General features: G+C 38.4%; 1 protein-coding gene across 12 annotated transcripts in view; it reads left to right on the top strand.

Moving 5' to 3' along the window:
* LRRFIP1 (LRR binding FLII interacting protein 1) overlaps positions 1-21,057 on the top strand; it is a 120,235-nt gene that overhangs the window by 90,420 nt on the left and 8,758 nt on the right. For 6 of the 12 annotated variants that reach the window (XM_087730708.1, XM_087730710.1, XM_087730713.1 and 3 more), the window contains 9 exons: positions 4,793-4,825; positions 5,628-5,753; positions 7,121-7,192; positions 9,418-9,588; positions 10,556-10,648; positions 11,151-11,243; positions 12,420-12,512; positions 12,985-13,126; positions 14,837-18,375. In XM_087730708.1, coding sequence (XP_087586834.1) covers positions 4,793-4,825; positions 5,628-5,753; positions 7,121-7,192; positions 9,418-9,588; positions 10,556-10,648; positions 11,151-11,243; positions 12,420-12,512; positions 12,985-13,126; positions 14,837-16,944 — 2,931 coding nt within the window. In that variant the 3' untranslated portion in view covers positions 16,945-18,375. Of the gene's footprint in view, positions 1-4,792; positions 4,826-5,627; positions 5,754-7,120; positions 7,193-9,417; positions 9,589-10,555; positions 10,649-11,150; positions 11,244-12,419; positions 12,513-12,984; positions 13,127-14,836; positions 18,376-21,057 lie in introns of those variants that run through there. The other 6 variants (XM_087730719.1, XM_087730720.1, XM_087730714.1 and 3 more) reach the window with 5 other exon arrangements.

Consider the following 21,057-nt stretch of genomic DNA (forward strand, 5'->3'; position numbering starts at 1 on the left):
TTTTCATTTGAAGAAGCTTATCATGTTTTCACCAGAAATAAAATTAAGACAGTTAGACTTAATTTTCACGGAAGCAGTTATCAGCATGCTCGAGCTTTGCCTTTTCTCCTCTATGCTTACAGATTTACGGTAGGCTTGTATCCTAGCCCAGCCACTGACAGTCTGGGTGTGCTTTCAGCCCCTCCAGAGTGAGGATTTGCTGCAGTGCTAGCTTGCATTTCAGAGACTGATAAGTTTGTTTAAGCAACGTTGTTTGGCATAACACTCATTCCTGAGTGAGGATACTTCTGACAAATCCACTTTAGACCTGACAAAGTTCAGCAGTGGTTTTCCCCTGCTGACTTTTAAAGGCTTATTGCGAATTGCTAGTGTTAAGGTGGCTCTCACTGGAAAAACACGCAGAAATCCTCTGTGTTGTTGCCTGCCCCCGCCCAGCTGATTGAACTGGTAAGATGGGGATTGTAAGGAGGGGTTATATTGACTGCAGTACTTCTTGTTTTTTGATTTCAGTTTTTATAGATACCGTCCTGTGTTCAGCACTACCTGTTGCAAGAGGCTGTCTTCAGTATGGGCCATATTTACATTTCCAACTGTGCTGTACTACTTTTAAGAGCAGGAAATGATTTAATTTGATTTGTCACAAAAAAAAAAAAAACCCAAAACCAACAAACCCTTGCTTTTATGAGGAAGTTGATCTAAGTGCAAGATGTTAGATGGAGCTGAGCAGTGACAGCCACGTGCTGAACGTGCTGAAGTTGTTCTCATACCTAAGCTTGGTACGTGGCACTACCCAACAGCAAGCATTTCGGGTTTCTCTTCCTCTCTAGCCTTGTTTAGGAGCCTGGAAGCTGGAAATTGTGCCTTAGTCCTGATTCTTCCATTGGTATAAAGATCTCTCTACTTGCAGCTGGGGTGTAATGCTTAACTGTCCTAAGGTCTCTTGTCTTTTCAGTAGGTGCTTGAGAGTCATCTTGTTGGATGCACTGTGATAGTGCTGTGGGGGCTCTAATTTTGGCCTGGACACTCACCAGTGGCAAAGAGCTTTAAGGGTTAACCTGCTAGTTAACTGCAGAGTAGAGAGAAATACTTTTTTTCAAACATTATACTAAAATATTTTTATTATCTATGAAAAATAGGCAATATATCCATATATAGACTTGTGGGATGATTTTGTTCTTGTTAAGTTTCCAGCTGCGGTAAGCCTCTGATATTGCTGACATTTTTGTAACGTGGCTCTGGATTTATTCCGAAATTGCTGTCAGAAGAGGCTAAACTCTGATCCCATTGTATTTATTTTGCAGAGAGCAACCTATTCCCCGTGCCAAAACAAAGATATGTGTGCTGGAGTTCCTCAGAAAATTACTTCCTTTTCCTGCTTTTTTACGCACTCAAGTACAAATTGCCCAAATTGGTGAAGAGGAAGGTAATCTGTGATTAGAGACAGACCCATACCCTTGTGGGAATGAAAAATGATATAATGTTGTAGATATTAAAGGTCTAAGTATCATTAGGTGAATTCTGCTTTAGATCTCCTCTTCTAGTAAGTATTCTGTTAGTCCTTTATATTTTCATGTAGAACAGTCCCAAAGCCAGTATGTTTATATGAAGGGCTATGCTGATAGTACTGTGAAGGTGGAGAGGTGGTTTCCAGTCTGTTTTAATCATTACAGTATTCTTTATTGAATGGTAATAAGGGAGGTAAGTACTTTGGGCAAGAATTTTGTGCAACTTCGAATAAAAAACAAACATTTTTTTCGTGACCGTTCTCTGCTTGATTTCTTACTGGATCAAATGCCAAAGGGCTTGTTGGGGACTGCGTGAAAGCTGAGAACCTGGAGTTCCCTCTGGTGGCTGAGTGCTGTTGGAAAGCATGATAGATCTTTTTTGAAGGAGTAATAATTGTGAATACATTAATCTAAAGATGAGCAGAATGAAAACTCTAAAATATTCACCTAAAATAGACTTTTGTCTTTTTACAAGACACTCTCTACAGCTTTTGGTGTATCACTGCCACGTAACCATAAAATTAAATGCTGCTTGTTTCAGACTGACTTTTTGCTTAGAAAAATGTTGTGTAGCAGGAGGCATCTTTGTAATGAAAGGATACTATGTTAGAATGAGGAATAGGCTTTTCTCAAAATAGCTTAAATTTTTAAATGTTAATATTTAAATATATTGGTAGTGGTAACTACTGTTTTTGAGGAGAAAATGCTCTGAGTATTCCATTCATGGCACCAAATGTATGTGTGTATGAGGGCATCACTAGGGAAAATGAAATCTCCTATATTTTTTTTTTTTAAACCACCTCAATTTTAGAAGTTACTTAATAGTTTAATGATTAAAGAGTATGCCACCTCAGCGAATAATTAAAGATTGTTTTGCAATAAATGTGTAGCAAGCTTCATAGGTGTGGTTATGAGTACTCTGACGAGAAATGTCCACTGTGTGCATATCTCTCACCACATTGTCTTCAACGTTTTCCCCTTTGTAAATGGAAGCTTTTATTTGACCTGTGTGATGCATCATTAAAACAACATCAAGATTTATTCCCTTCTTTATCTTATTAAAAACTGAGGTTGCACATTTTTTCAGAAAATAGAGGACATTCTGCAAATGGCTTAAGGAAAATAATACTTTGAGTTGTGCCCTGAACTCATAAGGTAGACTTCACAAAAGGCTGTACATAAATTTCTGGAGATAGATTTGTTTGTGTGTGTATACATTAGTCTTTGGTAGCACACCAATATTTACACTGCCACAACTGTCTTGATAAACAACAACATAGTGTTTGGCTGGGCCAGGAGGCTGTCAGATCTACCACTTGGAGCTGTCTGGCGTGAAAATAATAGGCTGTTTGCAAAAGTCAGTCCATCTTGCTTATTGGGTCTGAGCTGAAGTATCTGCCTTCATTAGTGACCTTTTCTTATTGCATCCAAATTCAGAGATTTCCCCCCCCCCCCCCCAAAGTACTCTGTGTATTCAGTGTCTCTGCAAAGTTTATATTTAGTTTGTTAAGTCTGGTTTATTTTACTTTGAAGCCTAAGTCTTAAATTATCTTAATTCTAATCATAAGGAATTTATGATATGAAATGTGTTGTCAGTGTAAAAAGCTGATTTGTAATAGGTACCTCTCAGTTCTGGGATTTTTTTTTTTTATAGGGTACTATGGGTAATATGAAAAATAACAAGTGGGATCACTCACACATTGTTCTATGTAATTCAAAGAAGAAAAAACTATGCCAAATGTGAACTGCTTGGAATGAGATGGAGTTTTTGAGTGCATTTTCAATGAAACTTCTCAACTTAACCTCAACTATTCCCTACCTTCCCCTGAAACAGATCTCTCATGATTTTTTTTTTTTTTCCAAGTGTTTCAAAAAAATTATTCCCTTTGACTCAGGCCCTTGATCTGAGGAAGCCATTAATTTTCTAGAAGTCTTTTGGGAAAACATTTTGACTGCGATACTGAATGTTTCCAGAAGAAGTTGACATGTTCTGGACATTCTGAGTTCTGCTGAACTTCTCCTTTCAGGCAGTCCTTTTACACTTAGATCCATTTTAGATGGAGATACTTATAAAAAGATTGTTTTTGAACGCTCCCCCACCCCCCACCCTCCGCAAAGTGAATAATGACAAAACACTTGATTTTTACATTTCTGCTCTTGGGAATTTGTACATCTTGTTCAGTTTCAGAGGAGGAAAAAGTGATGGGATTGTTCCCAGCGGGGGGGTGAGGGTGGGGGGAATCTGCCCAGGTTATATGGGGTTTTGCCCTGTAACTTCCTTTTAAGTTGTTTCTATCCGTGGTAATTTCTGTACTCCTAAATGCTACTTTGGCTCTGATTTGTTTCTTCTAGACCAGTTGTAGTGCAGGAATCAGTAAATTCCAGTGAAGTACTGAAACCATAAATGGGCTGTTTAGACTTTGAACTGGTCCCTGGTATTTGACTTGAGGGTCAGTTTTTGTAGTCTCAGCCTTACCTAGGATCTTCACTTGAAGTCACAGTCACCTTTTGTCTTGATGGGAGGACACTTAGCAGGGGTTTTAAGCTTTAGAGTTCTTTTTTCGTTCTTTTTTTCCCCATTCTTCTTTTGGTAGCTGTGCAGACACAGTACAGTCCTTCAAGTCTAACTTGGTACCTTGCTTTTTGGACTGCACCAGGATGTGCTGGCAGGCTTCAGAGGTAGCTTATTTTAGGTAAGGTGCATAAAACTGTAGCTTCAATAAACTATCTTGGTCAGGAAATCTTTTGATCTTTCAATTAAAAACTTAACCTCTCTACTTAAGTAAATTGCTATTTTGGGTTTGAGGCATGTTTTTAAATTGTTCTAGAATAAATAGGAGTAGGTGCATATATCAGCACAGCACTTGCATACAGCTGTTTTTATGTCCAGGGAAAGACATCTGGGTCTTTGAGTTCATGCCCATGTAGGTCTTTGTATCCTTGCATTGTTAATTCATAGATCGAGTGCCATCTTCATGTTTGAAACATTGTAGTGTAGAATACGGAAAAAAGTATTCCTCTGTCTTATTTAATAGACCAAATAGGTTTTTTTTATCAATAAGTATATCCCACTTAACTACAAACTGCTTTAGAAATTTGAGGTGAATTGTCCAGCCTTGTGTCCTGAGATGCCAGCCAGGACACTGCTCTTCTGAGCAAGCTGGCTGCTTTTTGAGTCAATAGAAATTGCTAATGAAAAGTCTTTTACAGGTTTAAGAACTCCCTTTCTGATATCTTACTGCCTTCCTTTATTATCTAACAATTCCTTTTAAATCTTTGTTTTACAGATTGAGGAAAGGCCAGAAAAAGACTTTGAGAAGGTAAGAAGGATGTTATGAATTATTCTGACAATAGTACTTTTTTCACATTCTTTTGGGTAGGTAGAACTCATAGTGAGTGTACAGAAATATGTAAAATCCATTGTGGGACAAAAATTTGAATTGTTGGAGCCTTCTACTACTACATTTTTTTTTTAAGAACTTTTCAACTTCTGGTCATTCAGATGTTAAGTAGTTGACCTTCAATAGCAGTGAGCTGAAATTGCTTTAGGCTAAGCCACATGAATGATCTGTTTGTTTATTAGATTTTAATTATGTTGTTATGTAAAAATAAACAATAATAGAAAAAGGAGGATACTGCAGTAGTGAGAAATGGGCTTAATGTGGAACCTGCAGTACAGTAAAACAGTTAATGTGGCTACTGCTGCAGAGTAGATAAATATCCATGAAAGGAGAGGAGCTTGAGAGGTAGACAAAAGCATCCACAAAGTGTATTATTAGAAGTTTTGAAAATATCTGGCAAGATGATACTAGCCCCTAAAGACTTTGTCTAATTAAGAATTAATAGTTAGAAGCTAAGTCCATGCAAACTCCTATTTACAGTAGTGTTTAAATACATCTCATCTCCCTTTTCTCATTAATTTCCCTTGTTAAATGTTGATCTTTTGATTTTTCTTCCTAGAAAGTTGCATTTTAATCAAATTTGCATAATTTAGAAGTGCAAGGGTTGGTGTAACGTGTGTATTAAAAAGAAAAAAAAAAAAACAACCAAAAAACCAAACTACAAACCCACAATGTATCTAGAAAAAAAATTACAACCATTTTTAACTCTGTGTGATTGTAGGGAGCACGTACTGTTTCAAGTTTATCAGCAGCTACTTTAGCTTCTCTGGGTGGGACTTCTTCACGACGAGGCAGTGGGGATACATCCATCTCAGCTGACACAGAGGCATCTATTAGAGAAATAAAGGTAAGAAATACTTAAAACCAGCATGAATTGTTAGGAATCTGTCTCTTAACTATGTCTGTCTTGATCAGAGTGTTTATGTGCCTTGCATTTGATAAATTAATAAACGATAAGATTACTTGAAAGTGGTGCTGATGTTCCCGTTACGGACTATAGAAATTGACAGTAGAATTGGGACTGACAAGCTAGTACTAACTAGGACTGTTCCCCACATTATTATTAAATAGACTGATATTATTTAAAGGATATTATTAAATACGCTTTAGACTTCTTTCCAAAAACCAAACTGCCTTGTCTCCCCCTGTTGGCAGTTCTGACAAAGTGAATCGTGTGCCATAAATGAAAAGTGAGTAGCTTTATTAGAGAGATGCTGCTGGGAAGCTAGTGTGTGTTGCAGGAATATCTGGGTGAAGTCCTATGGCATGTGATAGCAGAACAGACTGATCGTAATAGACACATCTCATCCTAACCTAATGAAATAGGAATTGGACTCAGTATAGCACACTGATAGGAGGATTGAAATAATGCAAGAAGCACTGCGCTTACTAGATGCTAATTTGAGGGGAGGGGTTATTTTGTAATCTAATTCGTGATTCCATGAAGTTAGAAGCATTTGAATAGCAAATAGCTATGCAATCCAGTGTTTGTATCACTGAGTGCTAGTCTGGGTAGTCCATAGCTACACTGTTTTTTTTTTAAATCTGATTTTTAATGCTTCATTCTGAAGACCATTTTAAAATGGGGAATGTGAATTTTGTTAGCTTCCATACATACAACTTACAACTCTTCTGAAATTTCAGCCAGTTAAAACATGTAGAATTTGTATTAGGACCTCAGATAGAAGCAGGTCTGCCCCAGTTTCAGCACTGTAAAACAGCTGAAAGATAGCCATTTGCTGGTGACCAAGGACAAAAGAGGAGAGAGACTGTGAAATAGGACTTATAATTAAATTTAGTGTGATGGATGGTTTTCATACAGTCTTTCCTGCATCTCTAGTATAGCCTGTATATCAGGCTGGCTTTGGCAGCCCTTACCCTTAATACCAGAATTCCTCAAAGAGGGTGATAATCAGTGAAAGGGGTAGAGAAGGGCTGTGTGGCTGGGCTGCGTTGAGGGCTTTGAAGCTGGGTCTGTGTCTCGTCTTTAACGTTGAAGATTTCATTTTTTCCAGTCAAGAAGAGCAGAATTAGCATAAACTTCTAACCAAGAAATTTCATTGCCTGGCAAGGCTTCAGGTTAGGATCAGACCACTTAACCTATGGGGTAGAAATGTTTAAATGAGAACTTTGAATACTGGCTTTTCCCTAGCAGCTGCGCTTCTGCCCATTGGTTTCAGTGTCATCATTCACCTTTCTCACCATTTCCCTCAGGATATCTATGAGTTAAAGGACCAGATTCAGGATGTAGAAGGCAAATACATGCAGGGACTGAAAGAAATGAAGGTACTGGTTTACTGCAGAGTGGGAGTGTGGTCATTAACACTAGCTAAACATTCAGAGAGTCAGTGTGAGACCTAGAACTGACCTTGCATGCTTTTCTTCTGGGAGGGGTTGTAAATTGTGTGAAAAGCATTTCATTAACTGGAAAAGTATCTGTTCTGACCTCGATTGATTCTGGTGAGAAGTGCTTCCAAGTGTTAGCTGAAAGGCTGCTGATTATTATTGCATGTTGCCTTTGCTGTTTTGAGAAGGTAATCATTTTGATAGCAAATTAAAATTATTAGGGTTTTTTTTATAGTTTCCTAATCCAGGAAGCCTCCCAATGTTGGAAGATGAGCTAATGCTCATGTCCTACAGTGCTATGAAAAATTGGAGTTTAAAAGCTTGTATGTTTTTGTTTTGATAAGGTCCAGCATGCCTTTGGACAGTTGTGCACATGAGGTGGTGACTATTGTTTTGATTTCATATTTAGATCACTGAAGACACCCTTAAACAATTCTTGTAATAAAACCTTCATGTAACAAAGCTTGTTACGTGAAGAATGAATGCTTACACCAGGTGGCATAAAGGAAGTGTGTACCACTTTAATGAAGTCATAAACTTCATTTAAAAAGTTGTTTGGTGCAACAACTAACTTGTGCATCCATGTACCATCACGTCACAAGTAAGCAGCAACATGACCTGCATTTTTTGGAAAAGGCAGTCTTGCGAATATGTATGTAGACATCCAGGCATTTAATGCAACATTTATTAGCATTAATTGCTGACTGTGTCATCAGCTCAACGCTGTGACAGGTGAAGATGTTGCCATCTTAAGTGACTTCTCAATGGAAAAAGAGTAGTTTGACCCCTTTTCTGTAAAACCTAGCTGGTTTTTCCCTAATCACTGTGTAGCAGGTGTAGCAAAATAATCACAGTGCATAAAAAATGTAGGTAATTTTTCAATTCGTGTCCCTTAGAGTGCCTTTTGTGGTGATTTGTACCTAAGCCGCACTGCTTGATGCTAAGAAAACAAAACGTAGCATGCTGAAGTAGTGGTGCAGCAACTACCTTAACTTCTTACTTGCATATACTTCCTTTCCAGCTAATTTCTGAGGTTTGATTCTACCACTGTTTCCAAATCCTGGCTGCTTTCCTTTGCTTTGTATTTCTAATTCTTGGACTGGAAAGTACACCAAAACACAGTTTGTGTTTGGGACTGTACAAAACCATGTCCTTAAAGACAAATTCTCTTATTTGTCAACAGAAATGTAAACTAAACTGATTCAAACTTAATTTTGTCATCATCTCACCACTGTCATCCCCAGTTCCATTGACGGAATGAAAAGGGAAGTATATGATACTCACCTGTGCTCTAGATGTAATTATTAGAATTACTTAAGTTCTGAGAGAAATTGCTTGATCTGTAACTAAAATGTTGACATGAGTGTCCTCCTTGTTTGCATATTTGCACTGTTTTGTTTCTGTATAACTTTTTTTTTTCTGTATTAAAATCAAATACTGCCAAGTTTGACTGCACAACATGGAAAATGATCCTGATCTTTATTTTGCCGTCATCTGTTGTTATAAATACCTCAGTATCTTATACTTGGGTCAAGTTGATAGGAAAGGCTTCTGAGACCCTGGGAATTGTCTTACAGAGTAAATTTGTTAAGAAGGGATGTGATATAGGAAACTTAATGAAAAATGATACATCAGGTCACAAAAGCTTTTTCATGGCAAATTCTAATTCCTGAGTCAGTATATTTAGTGGTTCCCACACTGCAAGGATCCCTGAAATTTGTGTGAAGTGGCTGTCAAACTCCCTTAATTTAAGGCCTAAGATCATCTGAAATGATCTTAAATCAAGGCCAGTTTACCTTTAAAAAAAAAAAAAAAAAAATCCAACTTGCCATCTTCAGCAGCTGCTTTGAGCTGCCAGTGTGCAGGGACAGGGGGAGGAGAGAGAAGGAAGAAAACTCTTGAGAAGGCAGAAGCTGAAGCAGCAGAGAACAGGAAACGTTTTATCCGTCCTGAGGTAAGGTTCCTTGCTTGTGAACAGACGTCTGGTGGGAACACATGGGAGGTTATCCTCACCTTGGGACAGCTGGTAAGCACATGATTAGCACTGGCTTCTGTAGGAGTACTCGGCATGCTTGTGGTTTAGTACTTAATTTTCTTGTTCAAGGGCTTGGTTGGCAAAGTGTCATTTATAACTGACTCTGACTGTGGCCGCTTATTCTTTGCAGGACTCTCTAGCTGAAGTCGAAGAGAAATACAAAAAGGCTATGGTGTCAAATGCTCAACTAGACAATGAAAAAACAAATTTCATGTACCAAGTAGATACCCTGAAGGATGCACTCTTAGAGTTAGAAGAACAGCTGGCAGAATCCAGGAGGCAATATGAAGAAAAAAGTAAAGTATGTATATATCTGTGGCATGCTATTTAACAAGGAAAGATTGCGGGGGGGGGATGCAGAGACCTTTGGGAGGGGGCAACCAAATTACTATTCAAGATTTTAAATAACTTATTATTTTAGTTACTGTTAAAGCAAGTGGAATAGCAGCATATTATGTGATTGTGATCATACAAATGGAAATCTTCCCTAAGCTTCTGTCTTACAAAGCAATTTCTGAAGAAGTGAAGAAATATTTTATATGGTAAGGCTATATTGATATTATCACATGTCCTTTTATGTTCCATCTTTAAAATAAATTCAAAGGTTTTGTTCATAGTGACTTCTGGAGGGTTCTTGTTTTTTTTTTTTTTTTTCTTTCTTGTTCCGAAGTATTTTTACACACAACGCTCTCTTCAGAAGGCCTGTGGGAGAGTTGTGCAGTTTACTTTGTTGAGAGTTGAGTTAAGTTTTGCATGAATTCAGCATCTGACAGCTAGTGAGTTGGTGTTAAATAATAAAGCCATGACTTGTGTTAGTTTTTCAGAACTGGCTCTTTAGCTTGGGGCATTTGACTGTAGTGTACTTCAAAACATATAGTTCCTGGAAGATATGGTGTATTTTTTTTAAAGTCTGCAATGTCTAGCTAACTTTTAGTACATAGTTCTGTGGAAAGAGTGGGTTAAATTCCCATCCCTTCATCTATGAAGTCTGTAGGACTTGAGTGTAAAAGCTATTCACTGCCAGCCTGCTGCTCAACTTATGAAATTGGCTAAATTATGTCTGTTGCTATATTTGATGGAGTAATAGTTTCTTGGAAAAAAGACAAATAAGATAAAAATTGTACTTTTCTGGGATTATGATTAGAGGAATATTCAAGAATTGCATTGCAGTAAGCATTTTTTTTTTGTGGTTGGGCTTATTTTCTCCTTTTTTCATGGGATGCTATTTTTGATCAATAAAAATGTCATGAATATTTCATTATTCACAGGAATTTGAGAGGGAGAAGCATGCTCATAGCATATTGCAGTTTCAGTTCATGGAAATGAAAGAGGCTTTGAAGCAAAGAGAAGAAATGCTTGCAGTAAGTAACTTTTTTTTTTTTTTTTAATGACTTCTTTAATTGGTATGGTCCCAGTTTGCAGTAGGAATGTAAGAAGGTGAGGCATGGAGAATTTTATTCCCTACTCAAGTTTCTCACCTGAAGAAATACTAGCGTTTCAGGCCAAACAGGTTCAGAGCTGACTAATAGAAATAGTACTTTCATAAGTATTATCTGAAGTTGGACTTCTTTTTTTTGCCTTGTCTATAATATGAAATAAGCTGTGTTTCGCACAGCTGTTTGTGAAGATGCAGAGGAAACTGATGGAACTGTCTAACTTTGTCGCAAGTGATCTCGTGGATAGTAAGATTGTCTTTGGGAGTGTAGGTTTAGCTGAGATGTCAGAAACGGTGAAACTGTACGTGTAGATACTCTTTCACTTTAGCACCTGACTTTTTTCATTCTTTGGCATCACTGCAATCTTGACCTTCTTTGTTAACCTGTTACCTGCTTTCTGTCTTCTTGTTTTGCTCCTGTCTCTCAGGAAATCCAACAGCTGCAACAGAAACAGCAGAGCTATGTCAGGGAAATTTCTGATCTTCAGGAGACAATAGAGTGGAAAGACAAAAAAATAGGGGTAGGACTGTCAACTCCTGAAATGTGTTCAGAATGGCACTGTTGTTCTCCAGCTGATCCTGCTTTTGCAAAACCTCCTTAGAATAAAATCCTCCTTAGTGACTTTGCTTGGTGTGGCTGTCTTACTATATTACCAGTGAACTACCAAATAGCAGATTTTGTCTTTGGCCAGTATCGTAAAATCCAAGAAAAATATAGCAGCTGGTCTGACTTCAAAACCTAGGGTAATTTATTTGCTGTGGTGCACCATTTGTATTTGCCATATTGAGAAAGGAAGTGCTATTTATAATGCAGTTCCATCAGCACTGAATTTTCGCTTATTCAGATTTAATCTGCAGACTAAGCAGAAACTGCAGAGTCATAAAGGAGTAACAGAGCTATTTATGGGCTATTGGGATGAAAGTCTCTAACTCTCTCTTACTTCTCATCCCTTCCTACCACCCCCTATCAAAGCCAAATGGAAAGCCACTCTTAAAGAAAAGCATGGCTTTCTTTTCTAACAGTGAGCACTGAAAGACTTTCTGAATATAGAAGGAGAAAGAAATCTGGCAACTTGCCCATGTTTGTGATGTCCAGTAACTTGTAGCAGCTTGAAACTCAAAATTGTTTAATTCTTGTTACTGTTCTACTTGTATTTCCATAGAAATAATGCGGGGGTTCAGTAGCAAAATATGCATTTGCACATGGTACATCCCAGTCTAAAGATGACTTAATGGCAGCTTTCAAATTAATTGAAATGTACTGCACCCATGATGGTAAGCCATGGAATAAAAAGACTATTAAAATCTGCTGGGCCTGCTTTCATGCCCTTCTGTTAACACATGGGAATGGCACAATGTCTTCAATGTGCATGTTGAAGCAATATGGATATGAATTAACTTGTCTAGCAGATAAGAATTTGAAGGATTCCTAGTGAAGGATTGGCCTCTGAATGTCTTTAGTAGGAATTCCTGGTTATTGAATAAGCTTTGCATTTCTTGGATTTGAAGTTTATCTGTGTGTATGTGAACTTGGTCCTTTAATCTGTAAACTTTACCTTTTTCATACATGCCACTTCCATGAATCTCTGAATATCTAAATCTACTCATTCTTATTTACACTTGCTTTTCATGGTCTTTTACTTGTCTCCCTTCCTTTCTTCACATCTCCTCGCCCTCTGTCTGTGTTGGGAACTCAGGCATTAGAGAGGCAGAAAGATTTCTTTGATTCCATAAGGAGTGAGCGGGATGACCTTAGAGATGAAGTGGTTGTGCTGAAGGAGCAACTGAAGGTATGCAAGAGGAATAAGAGAAACTGCTGACCTTTTCCTCCTGTACATTTTTGCAGAAAATTTTAATCTAGCTCACCAGCAAGAACTCTGTTTTCATGTTGCCTTTACGCTGCCATTTCAGGAATTTTGTGTGTAAAGTCCTTCCACCTGATATTGACTGTGAGCCCTTAGAATAGACTGTAGTATTAAGCAGTTGCTTTTGTAGGAGATGCTTCTCTCAGGACCATTTTACGCAGCAAATTTATGTTAAAAAAACAAAAACAAACCAACAACAACAACAACAAAAACCCAAACAAAAATACCCCAAAAAAACCCAGAACTGTAATATTCTGTGCTCTTTTCTGATTTCCATCTGTGTTTAATGGAACGATTGAAGCAATTGCTTATTCAGAATATCAAGGACAAGAACACCTGAATAATCCTCCCCTTTCTGAGCAGCAGGCTCTAAAGCATTGCTTTTGCTCCTCCACAGAAACATGGAATAATCCCAGACTCTGACATAGCCACCAACGGGGAGACATCAGACATTCTTGATAACGAAGGACACTTGGATTCTTCCAAAACTGTTCCAGGCACAACTCAGGCATTAAAGACAGGAGGAGATGGGATGCTAGGTAAGTGCTGTATATCCTTTCATATCTTTCTGTCTGTCCATTCATTCATCTTTGCTTGGAGTTTGGGCATTTGTCAGTGGGACAATTAACACATCACGCAGCCTGCTACTTGTCAAATCACTTCCTATGCATTTTTCTGCTTAATATTTATTATCACTTCAAGTATGTTGTGCAGTTTCCTGCAAAGGCAGACTTCATTTCCCATTCAAGGCGACAAAGGATGAGAATACAAATATTACATTACAGATAAGTAGCAATCATTCAGATTACTATTTAAACCCCGAATTTGAAAATTGACCCAGAATAATCCCACTGTTGTTCAATATTTTTCAGCACATATCCTAAAGAATCAGAAAAAAAAAATAATTTTAGTTTCCTATAAAGAACTTGTGTGTTGGTTCATTTACATACCTGAGAACTGTAAGTGTCTGCTGAACAGTAGTGCTGGGCACTGTTAAAACAAACTAATGGATGAATTCGTTGTTCTTGGTATCTAGAACTATTGAGCAGTTAATATTAACACTTCAACCTTTTTACTTGTTACGACAGGATTAACACTGTTAAATTCAAAGAGTATGACTCTCAGACGGATAGTATTAGGAAGGAGAAATCTGGTTGGCAAAAACATTGTTCTTACGCACTTGTGATGAATGGCCACTCAGAGAACTTTCGTACTAGTGGAAGGAAAAGAAATAAAAGATATTTTTTTTTTCCTCCTGTTTTTGTTCTAAATGAACGTGCTAATAAATAGCAACAGGCAGCCAACTGTTGCAAGTGCAAGTTATCTTGCTTTTAGCTGTCGGCTGCTTTTTCCTCACTGAGTTTTTGTGTGGAAACAATCTGGAACACCAAAAACAAGGTAAGGGTGTATTTTTAAATGTAGTATGTTTTCTGTTTCTCCTTATTCTGGGTTTGGGTTTGTTTTTTGGTTTTTGGTTTTTTGTGATTTTTTTTTTTTTAAATAGGTACAACACAGACCCAAAAGCTAACTGCTAACCACAAACACTGTTGTTCTAATACCTGTTGCTTCTAAATATAAGTTGAAGAAAAACCGTTTACGAAAAAAAACCCAAAACTACAGAAGTCCTCATCCCTCTGGGTGGATGAAGTGGCTGTAAAGGGCACTAAGTACCTGAGCTTTGATCTGTGTTGGTAATGTTAAACAGCTGAACCATTTGCTTGCCAATCAGATTTTACATTCAGTGTTTGTCATATACACTGATGATGCCTGTTTATGATACGTAGGAGTAAAATACTACTGAATAATCCTTGATTACTTCATTATAATGGCATCAGACACACACTCTTGCATGCATAGAGTGGTGTTAGGGTTAAAGTTGTAGAGAATATTGCTGAGAAAAAATAATCTTTACTGTTAGTGTTACATCTGCAAGTATTACTGTTAAATTGCACTGCTTCAAACAGTTGTTCTCATCTACAAAAGCTGTAATTCACACAGCCAAGAGCATAAATCTTTTACTTTACAAAAACACAAGCCAGCACCAGAGACTTCTTGCTTTGAGAGGGTGGTGGTGAATTTCACTGATCAAAACCCCCGAAGCCTTACTAATTCAACTGCTGCTTTGCCTCACATAATTGGCAAAAGCTGATCTTTCATTAACCTATTCTTTGATTCATTCTCTTTCGGGTTTTAAGTGGGGAGGTAGGTGCTATGGTGTGGTCCCTTCAATTTTCTCAATGGTCTTTTAGGCAAAGCCAATGAAGTGGACATGAAAAATGAGATTTTGGAGGATATGGGGAAAAGAGAAATCTTACAGAATACTGAGCATGAGGAACACAAAGAGGAGTCTGAGGAGCAGGAAGTACAGACACTGCATGCTGATGGAAATGCAAAGGCAGAAAAAATGGTTGAAGAACGTGATGCCCTGTCAACAGTGATGGTACCAGATAGTAGGTTTACAGAACAAATTCAAAGCCTTACAGAACATGTATCAGGGAGTGCTTCTTCAAATTATGATAGTGACACAGATGATTTGAGAAAGGAGACCGAGTCCGCAGGCACAGCAGTCCAACAGCCTGTTAGCATGGAGGCTGAACACCATGACTTAAATGCAAAGACAAATCAGAACTCGGAGGTGGGCTCTCTGCAAGGTCATCAGATTTTTGAGACTCCTCAGGAAATGCCTAGTGTCCTAGGTACAGAGCATGAACTGGAAAAAGCTGCACCTGAACAAGAACAACGAGAGGATCTTAAAATAAGCCGTGCCCTGAGTGATAATGAAATGGATCAGGAAGCCGACATTACAAGTGAGAGCTGTGAGTTGGTTTCTGACCAGGCAGGGCTGCCAGAGGTTACAGTAGCAGGCTTGCTTAGTGAAGAGGTAAATGTGGAGAGTCCCACTGAGGGACTGCAGCACTCAGAAGAAAATGCTGAAAATAAGGTTACAAATGTCTTGGAGGAAGAGCTTGTTGAAAGCAAAGACCGCACTGATGGAAGAACAGATGAAACAGGAGGTGACAGAGCTGAAGAAGAAAATGAAGTTGGGAATGATGTTCAGTGTCAGATGAGGGAAACAGAATCTGTGGGTTTGGAGGGGACGGAGTCATGTGAAAGTGGTGTCCCAGCAGATAAAAGTGAAGAGGAAGGTGGAGGAGATCGGGCACGCATCCAACCAGTTTCTTCAGAGGACAGTCCTTCAGCATCATCAGAGGAACAAAATATTCAGGATAAAACTGAACTTGAAAATGCTATGGCTGAGAAGGACAGGCAGGAGGAAGTATTAATAGAAGAGCTGGAGATGTGTTCAGATTCTGCAGAAACAGGTGAGCAGGAGAAGGCATCTGTGGAGGCTGTAGGCTGTATTACTGAGGTAAAAGGAAATGTGCTGCAGCAGGCAGAGCCAGACACAGATGTTGTGAAAGAGGTGACGACTCAGGAAACCGATTTAGACCCAAGCCTTTTAGAAGACAAAATTCAGGAGTCAGAAGTGGAAACAGAGGATGAGTCTGGGAAAGGAAAGGAAAGTAGGACAGAACGGGTAGAAGATTTAAAGCCAAAGGTAGAAGGTCAAACAGTTCAGTGTAGTGAAGAAACAACAGGTAATACAGTGGGAGAGAAAAATAATCCTTTAGAAGGTGAAGGGCAGAATGTAGTTAGACAAGAGGAAGGTAAATCTAAAGAGGAGTCAATTGTAGATGTTAGTGTAACTACTGAAAACAAACTTGATAAAGAAACACTGAAAGAAAATGAGAAAGAGTTAGAGCTTGCATACGACTGTGGTGGTGGATTTGCTTCTGAGGAAGGTGCAAATAATTCCCTGGCACAGAAGGCTGAGCAGGATGAAGATGTTAGCGAACAAGTTAAATTGGAGGGTCAAGCAGAGGAAAGACTGGAAGATGACAGTGATGCATTTGATTTTGAGGAGTCAAAACAGATACTAGAAACTGATGGAAAATGTGATGGAGAGAAAGCTGATGCACAGAAAGGAGAGGGTGATGGAGCAAATGGTGGTGTTGGAAAAACTGCCCAAAGAGATGAAGCTGGAGAAAGAACAGACAAAATAGAAACTGAAGACACCTTGACTGAAGGTGACAGCTTGCAGCATAAAAAAGATGATGAGCCTGAAGAAACAGGGTGCTTGCAAGGGGAAGCGTCATGGAAAACTGATGAGAAGACTGATGTGATGGAAGATGAAATCAAAGCATCAGATTGTAATAAAGTGGAAAAAATACCAGATGAAAATGTTTTGGAACAGGATTTGGAAAGTGCTGGCAATAACAGGGATGAAAGCAAGGAGGATTTGCAGGGTGGTAGAAGGAGTAAGGGTAAATCCAGAGATGACTGTACAATATCATAAGTTCAAAATCTCAAGACTGCGTGAGTTACATGCCATTTGATCAGTCCCAGTACAGAAGCATGCACTTTGCACAATACATCAGACCTTAGGAATGCTCTTAAGGTTTTTTTCTTTATAGGTAACTCTCATCATAGTACAATGTTATGTAAGTGGTAATGATGCAAGTATTAAGTTATTCACTGACGTACCTAGCCACAAGAAATCGTGCGTGGGTTCGGTTTTGCTGTGTCTCAGGTTTAAAGTTTATCACCAAAAGAGCAAGCTTCACAAATCAACTATTCAGACTATCTTGCAATTAAAGTACTTCTTAGTGTGGATAACTGCTACTGAGGAATTTCTATATGAAATTCTTTTTTTTTTTTCTTTCCTAGCCTAGATGATAAATGTCTTGAATGTACTTATGTGCATTGGACCTTTGTGAACTTATGCGCATACTTATGTGTACTTACATGCATTATATCTATAGTAAGTACATGAATGCTTCATGAAGGAACTCAGTAGATCAGCAACGCTGATCTGATGTTGAAACTTCTTTCTAAATGATTAAAACCTAGGAACCAATTTATTTTTTTACTATGGAAAAAAGATACTCTCATTCCACTTTGTGTGTATTTCTAATATGGTCATATTCCAAAATATAGTTAGATCACTGTGAATCTGCTTAGTCTAAACACTTTGGAAGAACAATACACAGTTTGAAGAAAGTGCAACATACAGGTCTTAGTTTGCTGAAAGGAATAAATATATACATGTTTACTTCATCTAGGCACTTTATACTACAATAGGCCTTTTACACCATGTCTCACATGGTTTTTTTATTTTTTTCTAAAGAAAGTGTCAATACGCACTGTATTGTGCGCTTAGGTTTGCTATCAAGTACTGCCTAGCTATAAATATATAAAATATCTATTTTTCCAAGAAGATTTCTGTTTAAAATTGCATTTCCTTACTGCGTTATATGTTTTGCAAACTATGATTCTGAAGGAATGCTTTATCTCTGAAAAATTCTTTCGCCTTCCTTTCTGGAAAGAAGATAACTTTGCATGTCTTAATTCTTGTTGGATATCAGACCGTAGATGACTGTTGTTCTGTATACTAGCCCCCATGCCTTTTCGAAAAGCTGAATTGCTTTGATTTGCTGGCATAAATTAGACACTTTGACTCCATTGGTGTATTTCTTCATGCATCTTTGCTAGTGCTTGGGAGGAAGAGCATGTTTTGCATAATTAAAAATTCATTTAAAGTTGTTTTAAGCAATGAATGTCCCAAGGGAATGCCAATTGAGGAGTTGGGGTGGGGGAACTATGAAAGGCTGTATTTGTGTTGATGTTACAAAGTTGATGGAGTACAAACAGACTGCAAAATTTCAAGATGTATATCAAAGTGTACTGAGCTGTATATAATTGAAATAAACATATTTTATACTTTAAATTGCCTGTCCAGAGCACTGTTTATAAACCTGCATAAATATTTAAATTATATAATTTCAAAAACATTTTTCTACAGCTTTCTTTGTTAAATTTATTGCGTTGTGCTATGTAGCTAGAAGAGCTATCTTACTAGGAATGGGCAGCCTTGGTGTTTGAGGACATTTAATATGTGATGGCACCCGTAACTGTAAACTTATAACAGGACTGTAAACCTGTAACTCTTTTCATACGGCTTCTCTGCAGCTTACAACAGTTCCGGTATGGTTTCTGTAAGTATTAGCCGTTGTTCTTCTTAAGGGTTTACACTAAATGCTAATCTAAAAAGTAATAGATCTTAAAAGCATCTCTTCATACTATATAGCAGTGTTTGTTTAAAGATTTGTCTCTGCTATACTTGCAACTGTAATATACAGTTTAATGTTGAAAGTACTTTAAATGTATTTATATTTAAATGTTAAATACACTTAAATATATCATTAAATGTGCTTGCCAGGCTTCACCTATACTTGTGGATGGATCTATAGGCAACTCTGAGTTAAATTAGGCACATGCCAGCATTTCCTGTATTTTTCGTACGAGTTGGTTTCTAATAGAAATCCTTCTGGATGGTTGAGGGAATTAATGGTGAGCTGTTTTTAACTAGCTTTTCCACTTCAGAAAACAAAGCATCTCTAAGAGAAGTCCTTTTTAAAGCCAAGTCACAGGAGAAATAACAACAACTGTATTCTTAACTAACTGCCCATGTATCAGCTTTTATCCCACAGTAGATGTCCAGCTCTCAGTGAAACTAGGGTAGGAGCAGGAACATGGACAGGCAATGAAGAATAGCTGATGTACTGTAACTCCATTCTTGAACGTTAGCTGCTTGGTACCTGTGGCAGCTGGTCCCTGACTTCTGGAATTGGGCAAGTACCATGGAGGAGAAGGTCATGGTGTTCTTCACCTCTTTGGTTTTTGCTTGAGTGTGTGCACGTCAAGGGATAAATCATCTTGAAGATAAAAGGGCACTGCGAGATGTTACATTCCAAATTTAATAATTTAAATAGTATATGCCAGCTAGCATTTGAGTGAAATGTGTGCCATAAGAGGGGGGGCAGGGACAGTGTCTCAGGAGGAATTCCCTAGAAAATGCATCTTTTGTAAAGTTACACAATTGAAAACGGTTTTTGGCATTTTCCCTGTGATGCCTAACAGATACAAGGTAAGATCTAGCTTGTCCCTTTCATTGGTTTATACTTTCAAAGACAACAAAATGTCAAAATCAGTCTTTCCATGAAGTCTAACATGAAACTGAAATCATGAGATGAACTAACATCAGGATTCATATTTGCTGCTATTATGTTACCCGTTTTGTTTTGAGCAGGGACAGTCTGCTGATGTGTGCTGCAGTAAGCATCACTCTCGGTGTATAAGACTTTTTTTGTCTTTCTGAATAGCTCCAAATGCTCGCTGGATTTTCTGTTCAATATCTAGTGGCCTATGTAACCTGTAGCCCAGGTTTGTGCATTACTGCACTGTTACTCTGAATTCAGAGCTAGCCTGAAACGCTTTCAAAAGCAGTAGCTGAAGAAACTTCCCCCCCCTCCTTATTCAGCAAGTAATAGTGAAAGGCCTTAGTCAGTATTTCCTCTGTTGCGGAAAAGAACAGTCATCCTGCCCCCCTCAAAATCAGTATTGCAAGCTGGTGTCTTCTAAATCCTGTGTTTATTCACTGTCCCAACAGCCTGTCCCCAGCAGTACCCCTCTTCTGAGAAAGAGAGGAAGGTATTTCTCAGTATTGGTGGTTGTTGTGTTCTCATGATCCAAAATAAATTGACAGATCTGGAGGAGTGTTACCTGATCTGCTATTGATCTGACAGTTGGGTTCTTGCAAACTGCTCTGAATAGCTGCTTGGGGCTGCTGGTGTGATTTCATGGGATGCCTTCCCAGCCTCCAAGTACAGTTTACCCCTCTCATTTGCATCAGTATTAATTACTTGCTGGGCCACACATCCGTACAAATCATTCAGGTTAAAACCAGCTGCTTCCCACCCCATGCTCTCTTCCAAGTAGGAAGAGACATCAAGGGTCTGTGGCTGATAAGGGGATGTTAGGCCAACTGTTAAGCTCCTTTGTAAGTAAGCCATGAATTGGTGCAGTGAGTAGCCTGGGAATCATGTTACCACAGTTAAATTTAAGTGAGTTTTCTGTGTTAGTGTGGGGTTTTAAGAGAAGTGAAACCTAAGAGACCTTCATCTATACATGCAGAAAACTATTCCACATATATGGCAATTTTAGCAAACTGATTTCTTCTGCGGTCTTGTAAATCCTGCTGCCAGCGTGTCATCTGTCCCAGTGGGGTGCACAGATGTCCATAATGAGGGAAGAGAGAACTGATGGTGAGACTGGATTTGAAGGGTCGTCCCAAAATGCTAACGTCTGCTTTGCAGGGAAAGGGGTTGAGGGAAGCCGATGTGCTTCCTTACTGGAAACTGGAGGAGGTGTCCTTTCTTCAGACAGGCATATATCACCCCACAGCAGTGGTTGTGCTAATGAAAGTTACATAGCTGTGTGCATGACTAAGTTATTTTCAGGATCAAGGTGGATTATTTGGCCCCTTTGGCCCCAATAAGTTTGGGCTAATTTTGTAGTGACTTAGAGGCTTCTTTCTGCATCCGTCCTTGTTCTCTTTTCAATTCTTAGT

Source organism: Nipponia nippon, unplaced genomic scaffold (genome assembly GCF_047370975.1).
Source record: "Nipponia nippon isolate SJK-2023a ecotype South Korea unplaced genomic scaffold, ASM4737097v1 scaffold_5, whole genome shotgun sequence".
NCBI lineage: Eukaryota > Metazoa > Chordata > Aves > Pelecaniformes > Threskiornithidae > Nipponia > Nipponia nippon.